At 39.8% G+C, this 21,385-nt stretch overlaps 1 protein-coding gene across 2 annotated transcripts in view; it reads right to left on the bottom strand.

The window, feature by feature from the left end:
• igsf9bb (immunoglobulin superfamily, member 9Bb) overlaps positions 1-21,385 on the bottom strand; it is a 651,679-nt gene that overhangs the window by 175,719 nt on the left and 454,575 nt on the right. For both annotated transcript variants that reach the window (XM_043676763.2, XM_043676764.2), the window contains exon 5: positions 16,383-16,500. In XM_043676763.2, the coding sequence (XP_043532698.1) occupies positions 16,383-16,500 (118 nt within the window). The remainder of the gene's footprint in view (positions 1-16,382; positions 16,501-21,385) is intronic.

Here is a 21,385-nt window from a genome sequence, read left to right as displayed (position 1 = left end):
TTCCTGTGGTGATGTTATTTCCTGTGCCTGCTGGGTTTCTCCCACAACTTATGTTTCTGTTTTAGATCTTCAGCATCCACAGTTATTTGTTTTACTTTAAAGATTCTGCATCCATTGCCTTTTGAGGAAGGGAACTCCAAAGGCAAGAAGGCAATTCACCACCTCTCAAGAACAAATAGGGATGGGCTTTAAATGTTGACCTAATCAGTGATGTCTACATCCCATGAAGGAATATAAAATGCTCAAGAATAATACCTATGACATTACAGTCTCCTATCGGTGCAAAGGCCTGGATATTCATTTGTGAGTTCAAGACATTGAGCTCAATTCATGTCAGTTTTTGCAATTACCAGTTGGATTTTGTGAGCGAGCTTGTGGATGCTGATTGACCTGAGGGACATTTTCAGCTATTGTCTGGCATCAAGAATGGGTAGTTGTGTTCAGGGATTAGACACAATAGATATTTTCCTTTGCAGTCAACCTGGCTCACATTGACCAAGGCTCTCAGTAAAAGGAGTGACAGGAGCAGCTGATAGTGCAGTGTGACACTCAAAAGCTAAGCCTTGAACTGAGCAGAACTCATAAAACAAGCACTCTAATGTCAATACTGTCGGGCTGCAGGAACTATAGATGACCTGTTGGAAGGTTCAGTGCGGCAATACTGACAATGTTGTATTTCACTGTCCCCATTTCCTTTGGTTTTCAATTATAGATAGGATCTCCTCTGATGTTTGCACTTAAAGCTTTTATAATCACAAACAATGAGATTGAGGCAATGAATAAAAATTAGAATAGCACTGTCAGCATTACTGGTGCTGTAGCTATAATTTTCTTAAAGCAAATTTTACTGATAAGCAAATAGGAAACCTACAAGATAAACTAGTGTCTCCATAGATTGTCTACATGCCCTGTGTTATGTAAACTTCTGCACATTCACCACTGAAGAAGGGTTATTATCAGCTTGAAAATTATAGTACATGTAATGATGCTCAATTTCATTCGAAAAAGTATTGTGGCAGCACAGAGTGATAAGTGAAACTGAAGGTCAGGTAAGGTGGTTGAGTTACCGTGGAAATTAACAAATCCAAGGCTGGAGGTTGAGATAACTTGGGCCTCCATATGAAGTTGTGTAAAAATATTTGCAGAATCTCTACTTCTGATACGTTCTTTGGGCAACTGTGAGGAGTTAAATTTTAATTATCTTAATTTTGAGGACTCCAGGGTAACAATTATGCAATCAAGCAAAGGTAACAATTATGCAGGGTCCCTCTGAAGTTCTTCTTTCTATCTGCCTTTATCATTGAAGCTTAAATTTCACACACCTTCATGTCTGCTTCCAAACCCACAGTATTTCAAAAGTCTTTACAAATGATTTGGATGCGAGCATAAGAGGTACAGTTAGTAAGTTTGCAGATGACAACAAAATTGGAGGTGTAGTGGACAGCGAAGAGGGTTACCTCAGATTACAACAGGATCTGGACCAGATGGGCCAACGGGCTGAGAAGTGGCAGATGGAGTTTAATTGAGATAAATGCGAGGTGCTGCATTTTGGGAAAACAAATCTTAGCAGGACTTATACATTTAATGGTAAGGTTCTAGGGAGTGTTGCTGAACAAAGACTTTCGAGTGCAGGTTCATAGTTCCTTGAAAGTGGAGTCGCAGGTAGATAGGATAGTGAAGAAGGCATTTGGCATGCTTTCCTTTATTGGACAGAGTATTGAGTACAGGAGTTGGGAGGTCATGTTGCGGCTGTACAGGACATTGGTTAGGCCACTGTTGGAATATTGTGTGTAATTCTGGTCTCCTTCCTATCGGAAAGATGTTTTGAAACTTGAAAGAGTTCAGAAAAGATTTACAAGGATGTTGCCAGGGTTGGAGGATCTGAGCTACAGGGAAAGGCTGAACAGGCTGGGGCTGTTTTCCCTGGAGTGTCAGAGGCTGAGGGGTGACCTTAAAGAAGTTACAAAATTGAGAGGCCTGGATAGGATAAATAGACAGAGTCTTTTCCCTGGGGTGGGTGGAGTCCAGAACTAGAGGGCATAGGTTTAGGGTGAGGGGGGAAAGATATAAAAGAGACCTAAGGGGCAATTTTTTCACGCAGGGGGTGGTACGTGTATGGAATGAGCTGCCAGAGGATGTGGTAGAGTCTGGTACAATTGCAACATTTAAGAGGCATTTGGGTGGGTATATGAATAGGAAGGGTTTGGAGGGGTATGGGCCAGGTGCTGGCAGGTGGGACTAGATTGGGTTGGGATATCTGGTCGGCATTGACGGGTTGGACCAAACGGTCTGTTTCCATGCTGTACATCTCTATGACTCTATGTCTGGGCAAGTCTTCGCTGTAAGTTACTTCAAGCTTGCAGTTATATAGTCAGGTGGTTTGTAGCATTCATTATTTAACAGCTTCTTGAGTCCAGTTAGAGTCTGATTTTTGTTTTACAAAAATTTATTGTTTACAGCATCACCAATGAGGTCTGAGTTCAAATCCATTCTGGATGAATGGGATGCAAGTCTTCCCATTGGCTGTGGATATGACATAAATTGAGTTGAGGAGATCAAAATTATTGTATCATGTTTGAAGGCCATTGTGGAAAGTTGTGACAATTGCAATATAAAGTGCTATTAAGCACATTGACATGACAATGCCAGAAGCATGTCTGAGGAGAGATGTGCACTAAAAGTATTACATTTGTGCACTGAATTATTCTTCTAAGATTGAGCTAAGACAAAGTATAAAGAACAAGCTAATATTTTCTACTTTATTTAAAATGGCTTTATGTCACCTGGGGTCACTTGTTGCTGACTCAAGAATCAAAGGTACTTCATTGAATCAGCACCAATATTTCTGGCAGCAACAAACTTAAAACATATAGCAAAACAAACTTAATGCCAGTTTCTTCTGTAGGCATTCAGCTGATTGCCCAGTGTTAGCTACAGTGGAGATTTCATGTAAGCAGCAATTTCACAGGTATCTGCCAATCTTCTATTGCAGCTACAACAGAAGATTTGGGATCCATGTGGAAATTCAAAACTCTAAACTATTACTGAGAACATGTAAATGGATCCTTTTCTGCACTGGCAATCCAACTTGGCCTTCGTTTGGTATGACTGGTAAAGTCACTGTTATGGCGATGCTGCTCCTTTAACTAACAATGTTATGTTGTCTTTGGTTTTTTTTTTCAGAGGGGTCGTAAAGGCACAGGTTCCGATCTGTCTGGGTTCATCTACTTGAAGAAGCCTTTAAGTTAAAATAAAAACACTTGCACAATGAAATGGGAGTGGCCAGTTCTCCCAACTCAGCTTTTCACAGGTTTGTTTTGGTTTTAGCAGTCTGGCTGTTTTGTGATGCTGCTGGTCAAAGAAAGACTTCAATGCTGATCCTCTCTGTCTGATATTTCTCCTATAAGAACCGATGTTTGATTTTCCCCTTTTTTTTTGCCAAGGGGATGTTGCAAATATTTGGAACAGCATCATTAAATTGTACAAAGTTAAAGATCATACAACACCAGGTTATAGTCCAACAGGTTTATTTGGATGCACAGGCTTTCAGAGCACTCAAAGTTTGTGCGAAGATTTGTAGCTTGGGTGCTCGTTGTTGTGGTTCTGTTCGCCGAGCTGGAAGTTTTTGTTGCAAACGTTTCGTCCCCTGGCTAGGCGACATCATCAGTGCTTGGGAGCCTCCTGCGAAGTGCTTCTTTGATGTTTCCTCCGGTGTTTATAGTGGTCTGTCCCTGCCGCTTCCGGTTGTCAGTTTCAGCTGTCCGCTGTAGTGGTTGGTATATTGGGTCCAGGTCGATGTGTTTGTTGATGGAGTTTGTGGATGAATGCCATGCCTCTAGGAATTCCCTGGCTGTCCTCTGTCTGGCTTGCCCTATGATAGTAGTGTTGTCCCGGTCGAATTCATGCTGCTTGCTGTCTGCGTGTGTGGCTACTAAGGATAGCTGGTCGTGTCGTTTCGTGGCTAGTTAATGTTCATGTATGCGGATTGTTAGCTGTCTTCCTGTTTGTCCTATATAGTGTTTTGTGCAGTCCTTGCATGGTATTTTGTACACTACATTAGTTTTGCTCATGTTGGGTATCGGATCCTTCGTTCTGGTGAGTTGTTGTCTGAGCGTGGCTGTTGGTTTGTGTGCCGTTATGAGTCCTAGGGGTCGCAGTAGTCTGGCTATCAGTTCTGAGATGCTCCTGTTGTATGGTAGTGTGGCTAGTCCTTTTGGTTGTGGTATGTCCTCGTTCCGTGGTCTTTCTCTTAGGCATCTGTTGATGAAGTTGCACGGGTATCCAAAAACGAAGATCCAGAACGAAGGATCCGATACCCAACATGAGCAAAACTAATGTAGTGTACAAAATACCATGCAAGGACTGCACAAAACACTATATAGGACAAACAGGAAGACAGCTAACAATCCGCATACATGAACATTAACTAGCCACGAAACGACACGACCAGCTATCCTTAGTAGCCACACACGCAGACAACAAGCAACATGAATTCGACCGGGGCAACACTACTATCATAGGGCAAGCCAGACAGAGGACAGCCAGGGAATTCCTAGAGGCATGGCATTCATCCACAAACTCCATCAACAAACACATCGACCTGGACCCAATATACCAACCACTACAGTGGACAGCTGAAACTGACAACCAGAAGCGGCAGGGACAGACCACTATAAACACCGGAGGAAACATCAAAGAAGCACTTCGCAGGAGGCTCCCAAGCACTGATGATGTTGCCTAGCCAGGGGACGAAACGTTTGCAACAAAAACTTTCAGAGCTCTGAAAGCTAGTGCATCCAAATAAACCCGTTGGACTATAACCTGGTGCTGTATGATCTTTAACTTTGTACACCCCAGTCCAACACCGGCACCTGAAATCATTAAACTGTCAATTGGGTTTTCAGATAAGTTATGTTATTCTATATTCTGCTCTTTATTTATCCACAAACAAAAACTCTGTTTTGTTTAAAACCAAGTGGTTGGGCCAGCTGCATCACTCCTGGTACATACACTAGTCACCTGTTTAAAACAACTAGAAATGTTAGGGTCTACCTATCTTCTTGAAATGTTTTGAGGGAATCTGGCTTGGTCCACAACACTGACTCTCAGTTCTAATGAAGGCAAGTGTCAACTAACAGTTTAAGTAGTCTCAGTCACTATAATCTTCTTACTCTCCTCCTTCTCTTTTTTTTTCCCCCTGGAGCCTTAAGCACAAAAACAAGATAAATAGAGTACTGAGGCTGACATGTTGCACTCAGAGTTTCTCTTTCCTATTGACTGCTGTCACTCCAGAACAAGTTAGTTGAATTGTTCAGTAGTAAGTGTTTTTAAGTGAATTGAATGCATTCAGCATTAAGGGAAGTGTAAGCATTATTCAAGCTAAGTTGAAGTAGATTTCATGTGTATTCTTAGCCCTCACTGAAAGCACAGTTACAATCCCTTATAACGTTTTACCTAATGGAAATCTACAAAGAGCTAACAGAACTACTTAACACATGGCACGAATTCCACTGAGCAAAATGGGATTCAAACACTGGCTTCAAACATCTTACAGATATATATTTGCCTCCACTGACAGCACTCAGCAGGATTACAGGTTCCACGAATGCTCAGGGGAAAGGGTATCTTACAACAGAATAAGAATAAAGGAGTAAGAAGATGAATGAGTGTTTTTTATTTCTGCTTATGCTGCGTGTACACTATTGATCAATTTGGAGATCTGGCCTCTGTCTGACAATCAAAGTTAAAGTTCACCAATGTAATCTAACTTCAATAAAAAAAAGTCCTGACTGGCTGATAACCTATAGTGGAGCTGCTATCAATTTACTTTTCTTAAAGCTCACGTGGACGAAAATTCGAGTTGGGCAAATGAGTGGCCGGACTACAGTTTGTTATAAAATGGAGTGTACAGTTGTGTGGTAAAACAAACCCATAGGGCAGGAGATTAATATAGAGCTGATTTTATATTTGAAGTGTTTAAGAGAAAAAGATTTGGGAGGGACAAGTATACTAACAAAGGATTAGCTAAAATATATAACCAACTATTGCACAAGAGTTACAGGCAGAAAATAGATTGAATAAATATCAGCAGCGATATTAAGATATGGTTCCATCAAAACCTTTGCCTTCAGAATTTGAGAGACATTTTGAACAATTAGTTCCTCTGTAGGTCAGAGCCAAGCCAAAAATGGATCATGTTTTCACAACTTCAAAGGTTGCACAGTGAAATGTTTTGATCCCCTTATCTAAGGAAGGATATACTGGCATTGGAGGAAGCCCAGAAAAGGGGTGTGTGTGTTCTTTTGAGGTGAGATTGAGTAGGTTGGGACTGTACTCAATGGAGTTTCGTAAAATGAGAGGGACCTTATTGAAACATTGAAAAGTCTTATGGGAATTAACAGTATTGTTGCATGGAAGTTGTTTCCCCTTGTGAGAGAGTCTTGGACTAGATGGCATAATCTCATAAAGCATTGATCAGTTAAGACAAAAATGAGGAAGAATTACTTCTCTCTGCAGGTAGTGAATCTGTGGATTTTTTTTATTACAGGGGACTGTTCAGACTTTGTCATTAAGTATATTCAAGCCTGAGATTGATTCTTTTCCTGATTAAAAATCTATGGTTAGTGGGGATAAGGCAGGAAGGTGAAGTTGAGGATGATCTTCAGCCATGATCTTGTTGGTAGAACAGACCCAATAGACTGAATGGCCTACTTAGAACATAGAAAAGTACAGCACAGAACAAGCCCTTAGGCCCATGACGTTGTACCGAGGTTTAAACCTAATGTAAAATATAATAACTACCTACACATCCCTCAACTCACTGCTATCCATGTGCATATCCAGCAGTCGCTTAAATGTCCCTAATGACTCTGCTTCCACCACCACAGCTGGCAATGCATTCACAACTCTCTGCATAAAGAACCTACCTCTGACGTCTCCTCTATACCTTTCTCCTAATACTTTAAAACTATGACCTCTCGTACTAGTCAATCCTGCCCTGGGGAAAAGTCTCTGGCTATTGACTCTATCTATTCCTCTCATTATCTTGTATACCTCGAGCAGGTATCCTCTCTTTCTCCGTCTCTCCAGAGAGAAAAGTCCGAGCTTATTCAACCTTTCTTCATAAGGCAAACCCTCCAGTCCAGGCAGCATCCTGATAAACCTTCTTTGCACCCTCTCCAAAACCTCTGTATCTTTCCTATAGTAGAGCGACTAGAACTGGACACAAGATTCCAAGTGTGGTCTAACCAGGGACTTATAGAGCTGTAGCAAAACCTCACAGCTCTTACACTCGATACCCCTGTTAATGAAAGCCAAAACACCATATGCTTTCTTAACAGCCCTATCCACTTGGGTGGCAACTTTGAGGGATCTATGTACTTGTACACCCAGATCCCTCTGTTCCTCCACACTGCCAAGAATCCTGTCTTTAATCCTATATTCAGCATTCGAGTTCGACCTTCCAAAGTGCATCACTTTGCATTTATCCAGGTTGAACTCCATATGCTATTACTCAGCCCAGTTCTGCATTCTGTCTATGTTGCGTTGCAGCCTGCAGTAGCCCGCGATACTAACAATGGCAACTCCAACCTTTGTGTTATCTGCAAATATACTAACCCACCCCTCAACCTCCACATCCAAGTCATTTATAAAAACTACAAAGGGCAGAGGCCCAAGAACAGACCCCTGCGGGATCCCACTCATCACTGACCTCCAGGCAGAATACTTTCCATCTACAACCACTCTCTGCCTTCTGTCAGCCAACCAATTCTGAATCCAGATAGCCAAATCTCCCTGTATCCCATACTTCCTTACTTTATGAATGAGCCTACCATAGGGAACCTTATCAAATGCCTTGCTAAAGTCCATATACACCACATCCACTGCTCGACCTGTCTTGTCACCTCCTCAAAGAACTCAATAAGGTTTGTGAGGCATGACCTGCACCTCACAAAGCCATGCTGACTGCCTTTAATCACTTGGCTTCCTGAAGAAGGGCTTATGCCTGAAACATCGATTCTCCTGCTCCTTGGATGGTGCCTGACCTGCTGCACTTTTCCAGCAACACGTTTTTCAGCTGCCTTTAATCACACTATGCTTTGCCAAAATCCTATCCCTCAGAATTCTTTCCAAAACTTTGCTGACCACAGATGTAAGACTGACTGGTCTGTAATTGCCAGGGATTTTCCTATAGCCCTTCTGGAAAAGAGGAGCAACATTTGCCTCCTTCCAATCCTCCGGTACCACTCCCGTGGAGAGTGAGGAGGCGGCTTAGCAACCTCCTTTCTCGCTTCCCAGAGCAGCCCAGGATAAATCTGGTCTGGCCCTGGGGACTTATTAATCTTAATGTTTTCCAAAATTTCCAGCACATCAACTTCATCAATCTTGATCTGGTCAAGCTCCTCAAAGTTTTCATTCACAACAGGATCCCTTTCCTTAGTGAACACCAAAGCAAAAAACTCAGACTCCAATCACAAGTTCCCTCCACTATCCCTTTTTTTAGATTAGATTAGATTACTCACAGTGTGGAAACAGGCCCTTCGGCCCTACAAGTCCACACCGACCCGCCGAAGCGTAACCCACCCAGACCCATTCCCCTACATTTACCCCTTCACCTAACACTACGGGCAATTTAGCGTGGCCAATTCACCTAACCTGCACCTTTTTTTTTGGATTGTGGGAGGAAACCGGAGCATCCGGAGGAAACCCACGCAGACACGGGGAGAATGTGCAAACTCCACACAGAGAGTCGCCTGAGGCGGGAATTGAACCCGGGTCTCTGGCGCTGTGAAGCAGCAGTGCTAACCACTGTGCTACCATGCCGCCCAACCCTGATCTAATCTAATCCCTGATCAGCCCTACCTTCTCCCTGGTCATTCTCTTATTCCTCACGTATGAGTAAAATGCCTTTGGGTTCTCCATAATCCTTTTTGCCAAGCCTTTTTCATGCTCCCTTCAGGCTCTGCTCAATCCAATTCTGAACTCCTTTCTAGCAAGCCTATAATCCTCTAAAGCTGTGCTAGATCCTTGCTTCCTTTACCTTACATAAGCTGCCTTCTTCCTTTTGACAAGAAGCTTCTCTGTTCTCGTCATCCAAGGTTGCTTAATCTTACCCTTCCTTACCTGTCTCAGAGGAACAATTCATGCATCACTCGCAACAACTGATCCTTAAATAGTCTCCACATATCTGCTGTGCCCTTTCTGTGGAACAATTGCTCCCAGTCTGTACTTCCCAACTCCTTTCTGATAGCGTCATAATTTCCTTTTCCCCAGTTAAATATCTTCCCTTGGTAACTGCTCCTTTCCCTCTCCAAGGCTATGGAAAACGTGAGGCAGTTGTGATCACTGTCACCAAAGTGTTCTTCCACCGTAAGATCTGACACCTGTCCTGGCTCGTTGCCGAGCACCAAATCCAAAATGGCCTCTCCCCTCATTGGCATGTAAGGAAACCCTCCTGAACACACCAGACAAAAACAGCTCCATCCAATCCATCTGTACTTAAGAGGTTCCAGTTGATATTGGGAAAGTAGAAAGCACCCATAACAACAACCCTGCTACATCTGATTTTTCCAGAATCTGCCCACCTACGTGTTGTTCAATCACTCTATTGCTATTAGGTGGTCTGTAGAAAACCCCCAATGCAGTGGCTGTCCCTCTGTTGTTCCTAACTTTACCTATACTGACTCAGTAGACAAACCTTCCTCAACCACCTTCGTTCCTGTAGCTGTGATGCACTCTCTGATTAGCAATGCTACACCGCCTCCTCTTTTTCCACCCTCCCTGTTCTTTTTAAACATTCTAAACGCAAGAACATTAAGCAACTATTCCTGCCCCTGTGAAACCCACATCTCTGTTATGGCCACAACATTGTAGCCCCAATTAGTGATCCATGCTTTAAATTCATCACTCTTGTTTTTGACACTCCTACTTCTTCCCCTATATCTGATGGTCCAATAATCTCACATCACATTTATTGACAGCAATTGTTTCCATGCCATTTCTCATTAAACAACATAGATAATTCATTTGTCACATGTGTTAAACCTCCCAATATACTAAACACTGAGTGAGGGAAGAGAAAGCTCATGATATGAGGAAGCAGATTTTTTTGGGGGTTCATTTAATATCCCCTTGCACTCAATTTTTGGGATGTGGGACTAGCTTTATTTAATATTGTCATGAGTCAATTTTTTGGGTTTATAATCACACCAGGCCTGTATTCTAAAGCATTTTATATTTTAACTTATAGTTCTAATCAACCAGTACAAGCACATTGCAAAAGGATATAACCCTTTCAAGAATGTGCATTTTAAAAAATATATACTTTAAAACAATAGCATCAAGCTAAGACTGAGTGACAAACAAGGTAGTTTTGCATGGAGATGATTGTCACTTGTCCTTGAAACACAGTCATTAACGATGGAGAGAGGAGACTTAACCTTATCTTAGTCATGATTTGGAGATGCCGGTGTTGGGCTAGGGTGTACAAAGTTAAAAATCATACAACACCAGGTTAGAGTCCAAAAGGTTTAATAGGAAGCACTAGCTTTCGGAGTGCCACTCCTTAAGTGGTGACACTCCGAAAGCTAGTGCTTCCAATTAAACCTGTTGGACTATAACCTGGTGTTGTGTGATTTTCAACTTTATCTGTCAGTATGTGCAGCGGTCTGCAACAAAACAAAGCTTCACAATGACATTCTAATGCGGATTTGCTTGTTTTCTTTCTTTAGGAATGTTTGATTTGACTTCTCATTGCCAAACAATGCTTAGCATCAGGAAATTTTAATCAACTCTAAGAGCTGTTTTAGCTTTTGACTAATTGTATATGAAATAACAGTCCAATATTCAATCTCATAGTGTCAGCTCTCCCGCTGATCCCCAGAGCATTGGCTAGAAACTGAGCAAACTCAGAGGAAATTTGGCTCAATGTCTTCAGAATCAATGTCTTTCCAACTCATGGGAGCATGGCTCAAGCCCATATGAAGTATCAGCTTGTATTATCTCATTAAACCTGGATAATGTGTGGATTGAGGGCATAAAGTGCAACATCTTTTGAGAGGTACACGTTTTAATGGCATTGGCTTCAGGATACAATCACTAAAGTGCAGTTTTCATCACATTTTCAATGCATAATGTATTTATCTGATTTCATGAGCAGAATCTCCTGATACATAAATCTTGCCTTTCTCAAAGAGAAATATGGAACACATTTGTTACGATAGCACAGTATTATAGTGGTGACAGCAACCCTTGTGAAGATTCTGCACCATGCTCATAACCTCTTTTACAGCACATATTAGTTGCTTCATTATAATATAGATTGTAATTTGCCACTCAATATTTCAAGTGCTTGGAGCTTTTTTGGTTAGTCAAATTTGTTTAAATTATATCACCTACAGTGTGGAAACAGGCCATTTGGCCCAACAAGTCCACACTGACCCTCCGAAGAGCAACCCACCCAGCCCCAATCCCCTACCCTATATTTACCCCTGATTAATGCACCTAATACTATGGGCAATTTAGCATGGTCAATTCACCTGACCTGCACATCTTTGGATTGTCGGAGGAAACCCATGCAGATATGGAGAGAAAGGTGTTGAGGGGGGAAATCGATCTCAGATCGCTGGAGCTGTAAGGCAACAGTACTAACCACTGAGCCACTATGTTCAGTCTTATCTTCTCAATATCCCTTGACCCGAAGGATGCAAACTGAAATAGTGCTGATAATTTATTCTTTTTGAACTGGAAGTTCTTAAGTTCTATGAGTGGGATACTTGAAGAGTTTTTCTTTCATGCAAGTTCAACAGTTTTGCTCAAATGAGGAGAGAAATAGAAAGATAAGGCGGATGAATGCCTGCCTGGCACGATGGTGCAGGAGGGGGACTCCAGGTTTGAGAGACACTGGGCTTGACTCTGGGAAGATGTACTTTGTGCCATTAAGGCAAGTTGCGCTTAAACAGAGTTGGGACTGAGGTCCTTTCTGAGGTTTTGCTGAATCTACTGGGGGAGGTTTAAGTTGACTCGACAGGGGTATAGAAGCCAGGAGATAATTTCAGAGAGGAATTCCAAGCTGCACAGATTGCTGGGAGAGATAGACAGGACAACAACATGAAACAGCAAATAAAAACATGAACTTAGAGAAAATAATGGACTCTAAATCAGGATTACTGTGTACTCACGTGAATGCACGGCATGAAGTAAATAAATTCATGTGTTACACATCAATATTGCCTAGAAGGAATATAATGCTATGGCTATAACAAAAAATTGGCTTAATTTGGCAGAATTGGGTGATAGATATTCCTGGGTACAAGATGTTCGGGAAATATAGGAAAGGAACAAGGGGAGGGTTGGTGATATTGACTAGGAAGACCATTGCAGTACTGGAGAAACAGGATGTCCCAGAAGGATCAATGTCAGAAATAATTTGACTTGAGCTAAGTGTGATGATACTATGGCTTTAAAAGGCACATTTTGTCCTGGATTTTTTTTTATTTAAGTAAGGTTGTGACAGAGATGCCGAGCAATCTGCTCCAAAGGCAATAAAATTAACAGCTTGTGACGCTTTACTTTTTTTTTAAACAATGGAACAACAGAAGCAGCCTGAATGGGTGGGGTCAAGCTCCCAGAGAACCAGGATTTTTAGTGTTAGCTTTAAGCAGTTGCTGGGGTCTTGAAGCGCGATATGATTGCTCTTGCATCTCTCTTTGGAACAGCTAAAAGCTGGGGTTCTCTTCCTGCTGATAGAATTTATTTTACTGAATTTGCCTTTGCCAAGGGTGTGCTTATGGGATGTTACTACATTAGAATGGTTACTTAATTGTAGTTAATGCATCTATTATTTCATTAAGCATTTCAACAAAATTACAGTTACACCAATTTTTTCTTTTATTTTTATTTTGTCTGTATTTTAATTATAGTATATGAATAAAGTGTGTTTTGTTTCAAGCCTGTTAGTTTGACCAATCAAATTGCATCCAGAACACAACACCTTACACTTACCTATAAAATAAGAAAAAGCTAGGGTCTAGACTATCTTCTTACATATATTGAGGAGGTTTGGTCTGGTCCATAATATAAGGAACAAGCAAAGTACAATGACACTGCTTGGCATGGTCTATCGGAGGGAAGTAGAGAAACAAATTTGCAAGTAAGTTGCAGGAAATTGTTTAAAAATTATAGACTAGTTATAGTAAGAGACTTTCATTATCTAAATAGAGACTGAGATGGAAATAGTGTGACAGGCAGAGAGATGCAAAAGATCAGATACTATGTTCAGGAAAATTTTCTGCCGTGTTACATTTCCAATCCAAGAAGAAAGAAGACTTTGCTAGACCTTGCTTTTGGAAATGAAATAGGCCAAGGAGATCAGCTATCTATACAAGAATATTTAGGAGACAGTAATCATTGTATCATCAGGTTTATGGTAACAGCAGAAAAGGAAAATTGTCTAATTTAAAGGAAGGATAAGAATCTGGGGAATTTCAGTGGAGTAAGAATGCATCAGAGATGAATAAATGGGAGCCAAATGTTTGCAGGAAAAGTGGTAGATGTACAATGGGCCACGTATAAAGAAAAGTTACTGGGCAGAGTCAAAGAGTATTCCCTTGAAAGAGAGCACAAGAGCAAACAAATCCATAGTTCCCAGATGAAGAAAGGTAGAAATTAAGGTAAAGAAGAAAACATGTGCATATGATTGATGTCAAGTAGAAAATACAATTGAGAAGCAAACTGAGTATCGAATATTCAGAGAGGATGTGAAAAAGCAAACCAGAAAAGTGAAGAGGGAGTAGGGCAAGAATCTGGCAGCTAACATAACAGAGAGCCCCAAAATTCTCAATAGTCAGGTAAGTGGTGAAATTGTTTTAAAAACAATAAGGCCAATTAATTACCAAAATGGAGCATTTACACATGGAAGCGGGGGGTATACCTGACATATTGAATCTGCCTCTACAAAGAAGAGGTTATGCAGAACATAAACAGAAAACAGTTAATTCAATTTTTGTTTGGCTTTCCATTGTTAAGGCAATGGTATTGGATAGGCTGCCCGTGCTCAAAGTGACTCAGGCACCAGCACCAGACAAGACACATCCAAGGATCATGAAGGAAATGAGATTGGAAAATTGGAGACACACTGGCCATAATCTTTGAGTCTTCCTTTGATACAGGGAGGTGCCAGAGGACTGCAGAATTGCAAAAGTTACACCCTTGTTTTAAAAAAAGTGCAAAGGTAAGCCCAGGCCAATCAATTTAACTTCAATGATAAGGGGACACCTCTAGGAACAATCATTTGAAACAAGGTTAATTGCCACAGGGATAAATGTGTATTAATTGTGGGAAACCACCAAGGAATCCGCAAGGAAAAGTCATGTTTAACTAATGTGCTCGAATTTTGAAGATGTAGCAGGGAGTGTTGATGGGAATGATACTGCTGATGTGGTGCATACTGGCTTTCAAATGGCATTTGGTAAAGGAACATAACAGACTTGTGAGCAACGTTAGGATGGCAGCAATATAGATACAAAATTGGCTGAGGAATAGGAAACAAGGAGTACAGGCTAATGGCTGTTCTTTGGGCTAAATGAATGTTTGCTGTTGAGGTCCATAAGGGTTAGTGTTGGGACACTGGCTTTTCCTGATATATATTAATGACTTAACTCTTGATATAGTGGGCACACTTTCAAAATTTGTTGATTTCAAAACTTGGAAGCATTGCAAACTATAAGGAGGTTGCGCGGGCTTCAAAAGGATATAGACAAGTTGATGGAATGGACTCAAAGGAAACTCACTATATAAGCAGGAAGTAGCAGAGAACACTACTTAATAATCAGTCAAAATTGCATCTGACCCTTTGGAGTGCTTGCAGGAATTAGAAAAGGTAGTATTGTAACTATGCCCTATCCCTAGCACTCTAATCCTGAACAAGTGCTCGGCATTTGTGTAAATACCTGACAATCTGATATGATCACTCAAATAAAAGTAAAAACACTGTGGAGGATGCCAGAAGTGAAATAATAATAGGAAATGTTAGAGAAACTCAGCAGGTCTGACAGCATCTATGAAGGCAGGAACAGTGTAATGGTTTATGGCCAATATGACTCTTCTTCAGAATGAAATGTTAATTCTGTTACTCTTTTTGCAGGTGTGCCAGACTTGCTGTGTATCTTCAACATTTTCAGTTATAACTCTGATATAATCATGGCTACAAATTTATGAATTTTAGAAGTTAAATAAATCTTTATTTCAATAGTTTATTGTTCGTTAAAAGATTGGGAAATAATACACAGGAGAGATAAACTAAAGTATGTATTAGGGTCTTGTGTCACAGTAGTAATGTCTCCACCTCTGGGCCAGCAAGTCTGAGCTCAAGTTACACATGCCCCAGACATGTACCGTAACATATCTGAACAGGTTGATTAGAATATCTTTTAGAAAACAAAAAGGAAGGGCTCTTATGATAGAGTGGTAATGTCTCTACCTCTAAACAAAGAGGCCTGAGCTCAAACCTTACCTGTGCCATGTTTATATCATTATATCTTTGAACAGGTTGATCAGAAAACATCTGTATTTCAAATGCATGCATTTCTGTTTGGAGTCTCAATATTCTAAAAGTAGTTTTGCATATAAATCAAGTAAAACCAATTTGGGGCTGATTTATATGCAAAAAGTCTCCTCTGAATCAGAACAGTAATTGGGTCAAAATGACTGGTGTTCTTGCATCAGTCCTGATGAATGCAATATGAAAAGCTTTGACAACATGTCTCCAATTCTAGCAATAATCAAATTCTGTACTACAATGCAACAAAAAGTATTCTGGATTTGAGTACTTACATATTTCTCTGGCTTACACAAAATATCTTGGAGACCTAATCAACACACAACTTTCAGGTTGCTGCCTGGAGGCAATCACACACCTCCAACTGAGGCTGACAACTTGAGCAAGTTCTGCATAATGGTATTCAGCTTAAAAATATAATAGGAAAGGTCTCTAGTTTTAATTGATGCCTCATACAAAATTATATTTAGCGCAGGGCTTTTAACTGTCAAATGTGAAAATATGAACAAATCTCACAAGCTAGTGATATACTCAAGTTAATTTTCAGTCCAATTTCAATTTCTTCAAATATTTAATTCTCGACTTTGGGATTGGGTGCTGCAACTGTTTTCTAATGCCTAATAACTAATGATTTCTAACACAGAATAATAAGATAGAATTGAAAATATACACTGTACCGAGTTCACAGCTCTTTCTAGGATAAATCTCATACGAAGGTTCCTGCAGTACTCACTAAAGTGCTGAAATGAATCATATAAACAGTGAAACAGCAGTCTGCAGCTAACATAATTTAGTCTGGCCAGAGACTTATGAGCTAAAATATTACCTTGAACCAATAATCGAGTGGTGTGAACAGCTTCTCCCTGAATACTGTAGGCCCGACACGTATAGGGCCCTCTGTCATTCCGGCCCACCGATGAAATGGTAAGACTTCCATCGCTCACCTGCAAGAGAAAAATCTATTTGTTTTTGAGGTTACAGATGGACAAGTGAACCTTTACTTTCTTACCTGCATTCAAAGGTGGTCTAGTATTTATTAATTCTAATTGAACCTATGTTTATTAGCAACTTTTATGTTGGATTTTGTATAGGAAGCTTAAATACTGATGGATATAAATTTGGATATAGTCCAGTAGCAGTGAATTGTACAGTTCACAGAATCTCTTATATTGCAAAAGGAAAGCAATTGAGCTCCCATCATGTTTGTGCTCCCTCTTTGAGAAGGTAATCATGTTAGTACCAATTCTCCACTCATTCCCAATTGTCCTGCATTTTTTATAGTAATGGGTTCAATTCTTTTTTTGAAAATTTTGGTATTTTCTGCTTCTGCCATTCTTTTAGGTATTACATTGCAGATTGTAACAACATGCCTCAAGTAGATTAAAAAAAGGTTATCTCTTCTATGGATCATTTGTTAATTATTGTGAAAGCTATAAGGTGTATGGAAAGGCATTTTGGGATGCTGTGATTTATAATTTAGAGCATGGATTATAAAAGCAATTAAGTTATAACAAACCTTTATAAAAAACTGGCTTGGCTTTAGCTGGATTAGTGTGTCCAAAACTGAGCACCACAGTTTCGGAAGGACGTGAAAAATTTAGACAAGGTGCAGAAAGGATTTTATGAAAATGTTTATAGAAATGAGGAGCATTAGTTAAGAGGTAAATTTGGAGAACGTGGCATTGTTTTCCTGAGAGAAGTGAAAGTTGGGAATAATGCTGTACAAAACCACATAGGATCTAGAGAGTCTGAATAGACAAAAACTGCTCCCTTTGATGGAAAGGTCTCGGGCTAGAAATCTGATTTAAGGTGATTGTCAAAAGAATCAAGATGATATGAGAGCTTTTTTTAATTTAGTGACAGATTACTGGAAGGCACCGCCCAGAATGACTCTGCAGGCAGATTCAACAGTTGCTTTCAAAAAGAATAACCAACTAAAGAGAAAAATGTATTTTCTTGCTTTTTTGGAGAGGGTGGGCTAGCGTAATTAGCTGTTATAGACAGCTGGCGTGGGCTAGGATAGAATGGCCTCCTTCAGCACTGCAAACATTTTATGACCAACTTTCATGTAAAATATGACAAAACTGATGAAACAATTCAACATACTCATGGAATTTGATTGGATTGACTGGCAACGTGAGAAAAGACTGAGGGTAGTGATTAATCTGCATTCAACACAGCAATGGCAGGGATCTGCAGCAGATACAGGAGAAAGGCTGAATCTGCACTTTGCTGTTCCTGGGCAGCAAGGTCATTGAAATGTTCGCAACTGAATCAATTCACAAAAAATGGGCAGACATAAATTTCTGAAGACATGAAATGAAATGAGGGTAGATATTTAACCGAAGATATGGCTTCTCAGTGATTTACAAACACACACACTATTTATGTTATTACCAGAAATAATCACTAAATGGTTAAGTGCCACCATAACACTGGATGAAACCTGCAGCTTTCAACGGAGTTCTTGAAAAATCTGTGGGGTCGTAAAGATGGAAATAGATTTGCATTGGAGTTCCATTGTTGTTATAGTGACACTTCATTGCTAACACTGTTTGGAGGACTTACAGTTTGAAAGATTCAGAAAAAGGAATTTATTTATGGAAATATCTGGAGTGGTTTGTTTGAAAGAGATCATTGAAAATTCATTGTGGATACTGGAGATTTATTTAATGAGGTCACATGATTGGTAATAACTGCTTTCTTTGTTGTAGACCATTGTCAGGGCTGTTTAAACAGTGACAGGCTGAGAGAGGTATTGTTTTAGCTAATTCAGTTGGAGGCAAATGTGCTATGAAGAAGCTAAGTTGGAGGTATGTTTGTCAAGAACAAACTGACTTCTCTCATTCTTGTGAAGAAAACAAAACATTATTGAGTTCAGGATGAAACACATGCCAGAACATCTAGGGAACAGACTCTGGACCATTCTATGCATTATCTTTTTGCCTACAAGAATAACTTATTCGCCAAACAGCTTTATTTTCATAAAGTCAATCTCTTCAAAGAAATCTATTATTCTTCTGAAGATTGTTTGTATGTGCATATGTTAACAATAAGCATTTATATTTCTATACTGGCTCCGTATCTTAACAAATAATTGCGTTTTCAATGTATACATTTTGTTTTGAAAACAAACCAATACTTGTGTTTATTACAAAAACTGGGAGATCAATTTCATTGTTTAAGATCTGAAGTAGATAAAGGATTTAATTGGTCACGTTTGTTACTGGAAAAGTATTTTCATCATTCATTGTGACCCATGGATTAGTGGTATCAGAGTGATGGTGCATTCCTCAAGCCTTGGTTGTAACACTGCAGAGATAGAGGATCCCAAATTTAAATAAATAAGCTTCAAGCAATCCTGAAGAGTCTTCACCTCTCACTGATTTAACACAGTGAATATATATATATATATATATATATATAAGAGAAATGACTGATATGGCATTGGTTAATTGAACAAAATAGCTGGACAGACACCTGGAAGGGACCAGGATTAAATGTTATGAGGATGAACTTAAACAGAGATGATACATAATTCGTGAAGCTATGGGAATTTACTTTAGATAAAATTAACATGTGAGTGCAGTTATCCTGGGGTTTTCTGGATTAATTTTCAGCATCAGTGAACATACGAATGAAGGGAATGAACAAATTCCCTTCAGAAAATTAATTGGGTGCGATAATGGCCAGGTTGGGAGAGACCTGTGCATGTCTATGCAAAGAAAATGCACATTAAGGGATACACACTATGTTTTCAGTTATCCATTTCTCTTTAACTGCTGTGTCTCCAAACTAAATTAAGGATGGTTCTTTTAAAATCAAATATGTTTCCATGTCTAGTTCTTCCAAAAATGAAGGTCAAGAGCAATGAGAACAAAGGATTTTGCTATTATATGCACAAATAAAGGTATTGTTATAAGAAATAGTACATGCCCTGTGGCTGTGCTCAGGATGAGTTGACGGACATGCTGTTCTGCTAAGGTAGTGAAGAAAAATCATTTAAGAAAATAAATTTACTATTGTTCCAAAAATATCTTCATGTATTAGTCTAATTTTCCCTTATCTTTTAACCGCCATTTACCTGAAGACTATAATTGGTCTCAACTCTTTTGGGGTATTGGCAGCTGAAAATGAACAGTTTTCTTGAATCTTTAAAATACATTTTTTACACTATAACTGTAAAGATATTAGAATGGACAATTCCAGCAGTTAGAGTAATGCTTGAAGCATCTACAATTCCAGTCAGAGGATTTATGAAATAAAATGGAGCAATTTCAGTGGCCTCTCCTCTGCATCTTAATATTCATAGATGTTACTAAACTCAATTTTCTTGTTGTTTTATAATGAGGAATTTATTGTGCTGAAATAAGTCTGCATTTGATCCAATCAGTTAAAAAAAACTTGCTTATGAAGTAATGTGACAATAAGTGTAACAACAAAAGTCTGGTGGAGAGAAAATAAATGAATATGATCTCAATGGTTTTCTTAACCCAAATCTTCTAGTCTCTAGATATCATCTGAGTCTGGTTGTATGACCAGAGCCATGTGCAAGAACCCTGTGGAAGTCCTGATGTGTTGACCTCCATGCAGGTTTCCCAAAAAACTAAGGGATTTGTCCAGTCATCCACCCAACTTTACTCCACTTGAATAGAGCTCTTCAAGAGATGCCATGGTCTGTATTTCTGGGAATACCAGGCTCAGAAGAATCCATAAGGAATGTTGAGTGGGGCAAAGTTCCAGTGAAGCAGCTTTGTGAATGCCTTTCACTCCTTAGAAGAAGTGGGCCAATACCAAACCAGTGAATCTTCCATATGCTGTTCCAGTCAGAGAACGTTCTTTTCTCTATTAGCTAGAACATCTTACTGTGTAAAACACAATGGTACCAAAATTCTTGGGGTTGCTCCCGAAATGACTGTCTACATAAGGCTATGCCCGCAACGTTGATTCCCCTACTCCTTGGATACTGCCTGACCTGCTGTGCTTTTCCAGCGCTATACTTTTCGACTCTGATCTCCAGCATCCGCGGTCCTCACTTTCTCCTACATCCTTTGTCTGTGGACTCTACCACATCCCACTAGATCTATGGCAGCAACATATTCAGCCAAATCATTGGTACCTGCTCCATTAAGGCCACATAAAATATGATTGAATTTAAATAACACATTGGAATTAGGTAATTGATAAGTTTGTTGTTATTTAGACTTAAAGTGACAACCTCAGATCTTACGTGGGAAATTATGAGGAGGAACATATTCTGGCTCTGCTCTATGAGATGTCATTGGCTGTGAAAGACATTTTACAACTTAACATTCTTATCTCTTTTTAGTAAAGTATGTCCTTGTGGATACTTGGTGTAGATTCCAAATGTTGCATTTCTTTCTTCATATTTAGTTTTTCCAACTGCGACATAGATTTTGATTGAACATTGTGTAATTCTTGAAGTCTGGCAGCCAACTAAATTATGATGCATTTTTAAATTTATTCATTTTGTGGGATGTGAGTGTCACTGGCTGTCTGGGCAGCATTTATTGCCCATCCCTAGCTGTCCTTGTGAAGGAGATGGTGAGCTGCCTTCTTGAACCGCTGAAGTCCACCTGCTGTTGGTTGACCCACAATGCCATTAGGGAGAGAATTCCAGGATTTGACCAGAGACAATGAAAGAATGGTGATATATTTCCAAGTCAGCTTGGTGAGTGATTTGGAAGGCAACTTGAAGGCAATGGTCTTATGTGAAGTGCATATGTGCATGGAGATTTTCTAAGATAACAAACAATTACTCTTTGGCATGACAGTGTTTTCTTTAAAGCAACTACTTCTGGAATCCTT

Source organism: Chiloscyllium plagiosum, unplaced genomic scaffold, assembly GCF_037043375.1.
Source record: "Chiloscyllium plagiosum isolate Xiang-an unplaced genomic scaffold, Cpla_swu_hap1 HiC_scaffold_29, whole genome shotgun sequence".
Taxonomy (NCBI): Eukaryota; Metazoa; Chordata; class Chondrichthyes; order Orectolobiformes; family Hemiscylliidae; genus Chiloscyllium; species Chiloscyllium plagiosum.
This window is presented reverse-complemented; position numbering and strand designations above follow the sequence as displayed.